At 50.5% G+C, this 10,292-nt stretch overlaps 1 protein-coding gene across 2 annotated transcripts in view; it reads right to left on the bottom strand.

The window, feature by feature from the left end:
* Positions 1 to 1,034: 1,034 nt before the first annotated feature.
* The window catches only part of LOC140390268 (zinc-binding protein A33-like), a 41,653-nt gene continuing 32,395 nt past the window's right edge, over positions 1,035 to 10,292 (bottom strand). For both annotated transcript variants that reach the window (XM_072475286.1, XM_072475285.1), the window contains exon 7: positions 1,035 to 2,369. In XM_072475286.1, coding sequence (XP_072331387.1) covers positions 1,891 to 2,369 — 479 coding nt within the window. In that variant the 3' untranslated portion in view covers positions 1,035 to 1,890. The remainder of the gene's footprint in view (positions 2,370 to 10,292) is intronic.

Raw genomic sequence — 10,292 nt, 5'->3', positions numbered from 1 at the left:
TGTCGAGCTTGTTGACTGCTCTTGTTGGAATGGTGCAATTCAGACAGTGAAATTCAGATCATAGAATCCCTGGTGCAGAAGGAGGCCATTCGGCCCATCGGGTCTGCACCGACCCTCCGAACTAGCATGCTACTTAGGCCCGCTCCCCCACTCTATCCCTGTAACCCCATAACCCCACATAAACTTTGAACACGAAGCGGCAATTTAGCATTGCCAATCCACCTAACCTGCGCCTCTTTGGACTGTGGGACGAAACCGGAGCACCCGGAGGAAACCCACACAGACACAGGGAGAAAGTGCAAACACCACACAGATAGGCACCCGAGACCGGAATTGAACCCGGGTCCCTGGCGCTGTAAGGCAGCAGTGCTAACCACTGTTCCGCAGTTAACCACACACCAACCCCTTGCCTGAAAATGTTGTACCACTTCCACAGAAATAATGGCAAGTGCTATTGGTCTCAGGGGAAATTCCCTTGATATTGCTCATCCTGTGAACTGTCCTGGTGAGTGCAAGTTAAAATGCTTCGACAAGCAAATCTCTTTTTCTCAGCAATACTCAAGTTCCGATCTACCAAGTGACCATTCCCACATGACCTCATTCTCTCAGTGCACAAAACCGGTCGGCCTCTGTCTTGCATTTATTTGAAAAGAGAGAATCCGCAGCTCCTGGGGGAAGAGAGTACCAAAGATTCACTTCTAGTGAGGAAATCTGGCCTCATTTTCAGCTCGAAATGGTCGAACCATTATTCCGAGACTGTGCCTCCATTTGCAGGCTTAATCTCCAGGGGAAATATTTTCTTTTTAAAAAAAAGTATTTCTATTAAGGTTTTGCAGAATTTTTCATAATAAAACAGTAGTAACAATAATAACAAAAAAAAATAGAGTGAACATTAACATAGTGCAAAAAGAGAATATATATAACAATTAAATAGACATTACCCCACGCGACCCAGTCTTCCCACACCATCCCAATGAAGCACTCACCCCCCCTCCCCCCGCCCCCCCCCCCCCACCCCACCCACACTCCCCCTACGGATTGCTGCTGCTGACATTTTAATTTTCCCCGAGAAAGTTGACGAACGGCTGCCACCTCCGAGAGAACCCTAGCCTAGACCCACTTAAGGCAAACTTTATTTTCTCGAGGCTGAGGAGAAACCCAGCCATGTTGTTAATCCAAGTCTCTACACTCAGGGGGCTTTGAGTCCCTCCACATTAAGAAAATCCGTCTCCGGGCTACTGGGGAGGCAAAGGCCAAGACGTCGGCTTCTTGCGCCCCCTGAACTCCCGGGTCTTCTGACACTCCAAAGATCGCTATCTCTGGATTCGGCACCACCCGTGTGTTAAGCACCTTGGACATTGCCCTCGCGAACCCTTGCCAGAACTCTCTAAGCTCCGGGCATGCCCAAAACATGTGGACATGGTTTGCAGGGCTGCCCTTGCACCTCATACAACTGTCATCTACCCCCAAAAACTTGCTCATTCTCGCTGCCGTCATGTGTGCCCGGTGGACCACCTTAAATTGAATTAGACTGAGCCTGACATGATGAGGAGGAATTAACCCTGCCCAGGACCTCTGCCCACAGACCCGCTTCCAACTCCTCGCCTAGCTCCTCCTCCCACTTGCCCTTGAGCTCCTCCACCGGGGTTTCCTCCGCCTCCTGAAGTTCCTGGTATATATCTGACACCTTCCACTCAGGAAATATTCTCTCAGCACCCATCTTGCCAAGCCCCTTAAGAAACTTAGATGTTTCAATGAGATTGCCTCTCCTTAAAAATTCTAGGGAAAATAGATCTAATCAACTCAAGTCTATGAGGGCCATAACACATTCAAAATCATTTCCCTGCCACCGTAATACCACCCCTCTCACCCGCCCCATTGCCCTATCTCTTAAATGATCTGGTGACAGATTTTCAGAGGTTTCGTGTTGGTGTCTGCGCTGGGGTAGAAGAAGGGGAAGAGCTTCTCGGTGAAGGTGTCCATGAAGGTGTGGAGGTGGCTCATGTCCTCGGCGTTGTAGAAGGAGACCTGCCCCCCGTCGTGGTCCAGGTAGACGCCGATCCGCAAGTGCTCGACGTGGCCGAACGTCCAAAAGCCGTTCTCCGGGGTGAGTATGACCCAGCCCTCCCGGTCAATGGTCTCCGCTGCCACGCCTACGTCCCAGTCCGTCCGTCCGCCCACGTCCACCTCCCAGTAATGCCTCCCCGAGGCGAACCCCACCGAGCCCAGCACACAGGCGCAGAAGTCGAAGCGCTCCAGGTTGTCGGGGAACTGCTGTGAAGTGTAGGAGTACTTGGCGGCAGTCAAATCCTCAGAGAGGACCAGGTAGGGGTTAGCCGAACTGGGGTCAAGGGTCAACGGGGCCGGCACTGCAAGGTTTGAGGGGAAAAATAAATTGATTACTGAATGAGTCACTATCGATCTTCATCAAATTCACACAGCTTAAAAGTAAAGGGCCGGGATTCTCCGCTCCCGTGCTGGGTCAGAGAATCGTCGGGGAGTGCGAGAATCGTGCCACGCCGGGCTGCCATTCCGCGGCGCCCGCGGGGCCGCCGCCGCGCCGGTCGGGGGCCGTTGAAAGCCGCCCCCCTTGGCGATTCCCCGCGCCTCGACGGGTCGAGTTCGGCCGAGTCCCGCCGGCGTGGGTTACGTATGGTCCCACCCAGTGGGACCTCGGAGTTCTGGCTGCGTGGGCGGGGGGGGGGAGGTGGGGGTGGGGAGGGGGATCCGACTCCGGGGGGCCTCCGTGGTGGCCTGGCCCGCGAGCGGGGCCTACCGATCGGCGAGTGGGCTGATTCCGTGGGGGGCTGATGTTCCTCCGCGCCGGGCCCCTGTAGGGTCCACCATATTGCCCAGGGGCTGGGGCGAAGACGGGAAACCACGCGCATGTGCGGACTTGCGCCGGCGGTGGCTCACCAGCTTTTGAGCGCCGGAGCAGCTGACACCACTCCAGCACCGTACTAGCCCCCTAGGAAGGGGAGAATACCTGGGACTGGCGGCCCGTTAACGCCGGAGTGGCTCGCACCGCTTTTGACGCCGGCGTCAGAACTTGGCCGCGGGATCGGAGAATCCCTGCCAGGGTCTCCCACTTAAGTCAGAGAGGAGAAGAAGGCCGAGATTCTCCAGTCCGCCAGCAGTGTTTCTTGGCGGCGCAATGTTCACTGATGGAGGGATTCTCTGTTCTTGCCGCTTGTTAGTAGGATTTCCCATTGAAACCACCCCACGTGCCGGGAAACCCGCATGCTGGGGTGCGCTGCCAATGGGAAAATAGAATCCCAACTGCTGGGGAATTCCATCCAGAATGTTTTTTCTCAGAGGGTTGTGGAGCTTTGGAATAGGCTTCCCCAGAGAGTGGTGGAGGAAGGGTCAATGAATATTCCTAAGGCTGAGGGTGGATAGATTCTTGACATTCAAGGGGGTCAAAGATTATCGGGGGTAGGCAGGAATATGGATTTGAGGCTACAATCAGGTCAGCCGTGGTCGTATCGAATGGCGGAGCTCGGCTTGACGGGCTGAATGGCCTACCCCTGCTCTAAATTGCTATGTTCCCAAGTACATATTTATTTAATTACGCTTAACCACATCCGGAAGGTAACCTGTGGGCAGCTCAGTGGGTGACCTGACAGCGTAATCATTACAAATAAGTTGTTTTTGAGGTGAGGGAGAGGTTGTGACGCCTTTGTCAAGTGAGTTATGGAATTGTTACCGGATCCTCGCCATTCAACCCAAGGGGTCCTTATCGACCTCTGTCCCCCTCATGACTCTCCTGCCACCCTTCCCACTCTCACCCCATCAACACTTCCTTCCATTCCTTCGTCACTCATGTGTCTATCTACTCACGCACACATGCGTGTTGCTTCAGTTATTCCACATGGCCGCGCTTTTCACATTCAACCACGGGTTAGTCTTTATCTCCCTGCTACACATCACAGCAGATTATGTGGCCATCGTCACATCGCTGTGTCTGCCATTCGCAAGCTGCCTGCCACATATTTTTACACTACAATGGAGACTGCACTTCAAAAGGGACGTCAATGGCTGTAAAATGCTTTAGGACATTCTGAAATTATGAAAGGTGCTGCATAATTGCAAATCTTTCATACATTTCTCTTGATGTGCGCCACCAATACATGCCTTACTGCGTACATCCACGCAATTGCACACTCTCAAAGGAATTGCTGCCTCACAGTGCCAGGGACCAGAGTTAGAACATAGAACAATACAGCGCAGTACAGGCCCTTCAGCCCTCAATGTTGCACCGAAACAAAAGCCATCTAAACTACACTATGCCATTATCATCCATATGTTTATCCAATAAACTTTTAAATGCCCTCAATGTTGGCGAGTTCACTACTGTAGCAGGTAAGGCATTCCACGGCCTCACTACTCTTTGCGTAAAGAACCTACCTCTGACCTCTGTCCTATATCTATTACCCCTCAGTTTAAAGCTATGTCCCCTCGTGCCAGCCATTTCCATCCGCGGGAGAAGGCTCTCACTGTCCACCCTATCCAACCCCCTGATCATTTTGTATGCCTCTATTAAGTCTCCTCTTAATCTTCTTCTCTCCAACGAAAACAATCTCAAGTCCATCAGCCTTTCCTCATAAGATTTTCCCTCCATACCAGGCAACATCCTGGTAAATCTCCTCTGCACCCGCTCCAAAGCCTCCAAGTCCTTCCTATAATGCGGTGACCAGAACTGTACGCAATACTCCAAATGCAGCTGTACCAGAGTTCTGTACAGCTGCAACATGACCTCCTGACTCCGGAACTCAATCCCTCTACCAATAAAGGCCAACACTCCATAGGCCTTCTTCACAACCCTATCAACCTGGGTGGCAACTTTCAGGGATCTATGAACATGGACACCTAGATCCCTCTGCTCATCCACACTTTCAAGAACTTTTCCATTAGCCAAATATTCCGCATTCCTGTTATTCCTTCCAAAGTGAATCACCTCGTACTTCTCTACATTAAACTCCATTTGCCACCTCTCAGCCCAGCTCTGCAGCTTATCTATATCCCTCTGTAACCTGCTACATCCTTCCACACTATCGACAACACCACCGACTTTAGTATCGTCTGCAAATTTACTCACCCACCCTTCTGCGCCTTCCTCTAGGTCATTGATAAAAATGACAAACAGCAACGGCCCCAGAACAGATCCTTCTGGTACTCCACTTGTAACTGAACTCCATTCTGAACATTTCCCATCAACCACCACCCTCTGTCTTCTTTCATCTAGCCAATTTCTGATCCACATCTCTAAATCACCCTCAATCCCCAGCCTCCGTATTTTCTGCAATAGCCTACCGTGGGGAACCTTATCAAACGCTTTGCTGAAATCCATATACACCACATCAACTGCTCTACCCTCGTCTACCTGTTCAGTCACCTTCTCAAAGAACTCGATAAGGTTTGTGAGGCATGACCTACCCTTCACAAAGCCATGCTGACTATCCCTGATCATATTATTCCTATCTAGATGATTATAAATCTTGTCTCTTATAATCCCCTCCAAGACTTTACCCACTACAGACGTGAGGCTCACCGGTCTATAGTTGCCGGGGTTGTCTCTACTCCCCTTTTTGAACAAAGGGACCACATTTGCTATCCTCCAGTCCTCTGGCACTATTCCTGTAGCCAATGATGACATAAAAATCAAACCCAAAGTTCCAGCAATCTCTTCCCTGGCCTCCCAGAGAATCCTAGGATAAATCCCATCAGGTCCCGGGGACTTATCTATTTTCAGCCTGTCCAGAATTGCCAACATCTCTTCCCTACGTACCTCAATGCCATCTATTCTATTAGCCTGGGGCTCAGCATTCTCCTCCACAACATTATCCTTTTCCTAAGTGAATACTGACGAAAAATATTCATTTAGTATCTCGCCTATCTCTTCAGACTCCACACACAACTTCCCATCCCTGTCCTTGACTGGTCCTACTCTTTCCCTAGTCATTCGCTTATTCCTGACATACCTATAGAAAGCTTTTGGGTTTTCCTTGATCCTACCTGCCAAATACTTCTCATGTCCCCTCCTTGCTCGTCTTAGCTCTCTCTTTAGATCCTTCCTCGCTACCTTGTAACTATCCATCGCCCCAACTGAAACTTCACACCTCATCTTCACATAGGCCTCCTTCTTCCTCTTAACAAGAGATTTCACTTCTTTGGTAAACCACGGTTCCCTCGCTCGACGCCTTCCTCCCTGCCTGACCGGTACATACTTATCAAGAACACGCAGTAGCTGATCCTTGAACAAGCTCCACTTATCCAGTATGCCCAACACTTGCAGCCTACTTCTCCACCTTATCCCCCCCAAGACACGTCTAATGGCATCATAATTGCCCTTCCCCCAGCTATAACTCTTGCCCTGCGGTGTATACTTATCCCTTTCCATCATTAACGTAAACGTCACCGAATTGTGGTCACTGTCCCCAAAGTGCTCTCCTACCTCCAAATCCAACACCTGGCCTGGTTCATTACCCAAAACCAAATCCAACGTGGCCTCGCCTCTTGTTGGCCTGTCAACATATTGTGTCAGGAAACCCTCCTGCACACACTGTACAAAAAACGACCCATCTAATGTACTCGAACTATATCTTTTCCAGTCAATATTTGGAAAGTTAAAGTCTCCCATAATAACTACCCTGTTACTTTCGCTCTTATCCAGAATCATCTTCGCCATCCTTTCCTCTACGTCCCTAGAACTATTTGGAGGCCTATAGAAGACTCCCAACAGTGTGACCTCTCCTTTCATGTTTCTAACCTCAGCCCATACTACCTCGGAATATGAGTCCCCATCTAGCATCCTCTCCGCCACCGTAATACTGCTCTTGACTAGTAGCGCCACACCTCCCCCTCTTTTGCCTCCTTCTCTGAGCTTACTAAAACACCTAAACCCCGGAACCTGCAACATCCATTCCTGTCCCTGCTCTATCCATGTCTCCGAAATGGCCACAACATCGAAGTCCCAGGTACCAACCCATGCTGCCAGTTCCCCTACCTTATTTTGTATACTCCTGGCATTGAAGTAGACACACTTCAAACCACCTACCTGAACACTGGCCCCCTCCTGCGATGTCAAATCTGTGCTCCTGACCTCTATACTCTCATTCTCCCTTACCCTAAAACTACAATCCAGGTTCCCATGCCCCTGCTGCAGTAGTTTAAACCCCCCACAAAGAGCACTAACAAATCTCCCCCCAGGATATTTGTGCCCCTCAGGTTCAGATGTAGACCATCCTGTCTGTAGAGGTCCCACCTTCCCCAGAAAGATCCCCAGTTATCCAGAAATCTGAATCCCTCCCGCCTGCACCATCCCTGTAGCCCCGTGTTTAATTGCTCTCTCTCCCTATTCCTCATCTCACTATCACGTGGCACCGGCAACAACCCAGAGATAACAACTCTGTTTGTTCTAGTTCTGAGCTTCCATCCTAGCTCCCTGAAAGCCTGCCTGACATCCTTGTCCCCTTTCCTACCTATGTCGTTAGTGCCAATGTGGACCACGACTTGGGGCTGCTCCCCATCACCCCTAAGGACCCGGAAAACACGATCCGAGACATCACGTACCCTTGCACCTGGGAGGCAACATACCAAACGTGAGTCTCTCACGCTCCCACAAAATCTCCTATCTGTGCCCCTGACTATCGAGTCCCCAATTACTAATGCTCTGCTCCTCTCCCCCCTTCCCTTCTGAGCAACAGGGACAGACTCCGTACCAGAGGCCCGTACCCCATGGCTTACCCCTGGTAAGTCGTCCCCCCCACAAGTATCCAAAGCGGTATACTTGTTTCTCAGGGGAACGACTGCAGGGGATCCCTGCACTGACTGCTTTTTCCCAGTCCCTCTTACAGTTACCCATCTATCTCCAATCTTTGGTGTAACTAATTCCCTGAAGCTGCTATCTATGACCCCCTCTGCCTCCCGAATGATCCGAAGTTCTTCCAACTCCAGCTCCAGTTCCCTAACTCGGTCTTGGAGGAGCTGGAGATGGCAGCACTTCCTGCAGGTAAAATCAGCAGGGACACTAACGGCATCCCTCACCTCAAACATCCTGCAGGAGGAACATTGCACTCCCTTCCCTGCCATCCCTCTAACTTTCTACCAAGATCTGGCTAACAACTAAATTAAACTTTTTTTTAAAAAAAATAATAATAATAAAATATGGTACTTACCTCACACCAATGGGTTTTATTATTAGGTTAGAGGAGGAGGGCGGGTGGGAGACACTACACGTGTAGTGTCTCGGGTTTCCTCTCCACCAGAATTTATTGGTGAGGGTCTTCCCAGAAGTCCGCGGGTCGAACTTCCTGTTCCCGCCTTAAACACTAAAATTAAATTTTTAAAAACCAGCAAAGAGGGACCGAAAACGGGACCAGGTAAGTGTTTTTAAAGGAGAGACTTACCTCCCAGAAATCACTTCCGCACTGCTCCCGCTGTAATTGACTAACCAGCTCCGCTCCCGCTGAAATCGACTGGCCTGCCCCTGCAAAGACAAGTGTTTTTAAAGGAGAGACTTACCTCCCAGAAATCACTTCCGTACTGCTCCCGCTGAAATTGACTAACCAGCTCCGCTCCCGCTGAAATCGACTGGCCTGCCCCTGCAAAGACAAGTGTTTTTAAAGGAGAGACTTACCTCCCAGAAATCACTTCCGTACTGCTCCCGCTGAAATTGACTAACCAGCTCCGCTCCCGCTGAAATCGACTGGCCTGCCCCTGCAAAGACAAGTGTTTTTAAAGGAGAGACTTACCTCCCAGAAATCACTTCCGCACTGCTCCCGCTGAAATTGACTAACCAGCTCCGCTCCCGCTGAAATCGACTGGCCTGCCCCTGCAAAGACAAGTGTTTTTAAAGGAGAGACTTACCTCCCAGAAATCACTTCCGCACTGCTCCCGCTGAAATTGACTAACCAGCTCCGTTCCCGCTGAAATCGACTGGCCTGCCCCTGCAAAGACAAGTGTTTTTAAAGGAGAGACTTACCTCCCAGAAATCACTTCCGCACTGCTCCCGCTGAAATTGACTAACCAGCTCCGCTCCCGCTGAAATCGACTGGCCTCCCCTGCAAAGACAAGTGTTTTTAAAAGAGAGACTTACCTCCCAGAAATCACTTCCGCACTGCTCCCGCTGAAATTGACTAACCAGCTCCGCTCCCGCTGAAATCGACTGGCCTGCCCCTGCAAAGACAAGTGTTTTTAAAGGAGAGACTTACCTCCCAGAAATCACTTCCGTACTGCTCCCGCTGAAATTGACTAACCAGCTCCACTCCCGCTGAAATCGACTGGCCTGCCCCTGCAAAGACAAGTGTTTTTAAAGGAGAGACTTACCTCCCAGAAATCACTTCCGCACTGCTCCCGCTGAAATTGACTAACCAGCTCCGCTCCCGCTGAAATCGACTGGCCTGCCCCTGCAAAGACAAGTGTTTTTAAAGGAGAGACTTACCTCCCAGAAATCACTTCCGCACTGCTCCCGCTGAAATTGACTAACCAGCTCCGCTCCCGCTGAAATCGACTGGCCTGCCCCTGCAAAGACAAGTGTTTTTAAAGGAGAGACTTACCTCCCAGAAATCACTTCCGCACTGCTCCCACTGAAATTGACTAACCAGCTCCGCTCCCGCTGAAATCGACTCAAATTCCAACCTTGGGTGACTGTCTGTGTGGAGTTCGTACATTCTCCCCGGGTTCCCCGGATCCTCCCACAGTCCAAAGGTGTGTAGATTAGGTGGATTGACCATGCTAAAATTGCACCTTCATGTCCAAAGATGTGCAGGTTCAGTGGGGTTATGGGGATAGGTTGGGGGAGTGGGCCGAAGCAGGGTGCTTCTATTGTCTTTTGGAAGGCCGATGCAGGCTCGGTGGGCCGAATGGCCTCCTTCTGCACTGTAGGGATTCTATGGTTCAATGGATGAGTTACGAGTTCCAGTTTGTTTTGCCTTTCCTGCATTGCGAGGTGTTCGATACATTTTCAGAAAGACTTGAATTTGTACAGTGCCGCCAACAACCATATAATGAATCATAGTGCTTTATAGCCCATCAAATACCTTTTCATAAATTTCATCGAATTTACAGTGCAGAAGGAGGCCATTCAGCCCATCGAGTCTGCACCGGCTCTTGGAAAGAGCACCTTACCCAAGGTCAACACCTCCACCCTATCCCCATAACCCAGTAACCCCACCCAACACTAAGGGAAATTTTGGACACTAAGGGCAATTTATCATGGCCAATCCACCTAACCTGCACATCTTTGAACTGTGGGAGGAAACCGGAGCACCCGGAGGAAACCCACGCACGCA

This window comes from Scyliorhinus torazame, chromosome 14 (assembly GCF_047496885.1).
Source record: "Scyliorhinus torazame isolate Kashiwa2021f chromosome 14, sScyTor2.1, whole genome shotgun sequence".
Classification (NCBI taxonomy): domain Eukaryota; kingdom Metazoa; phylum Chordata; class Chondrichthyes; order Carcharhiniformes; family Scyliorhinidae; genus Scyliorhinus; species Scyliorhinus torazame.
This window is presented reverse-complemented; position numbering and strand designations above follow the sequence as displayed.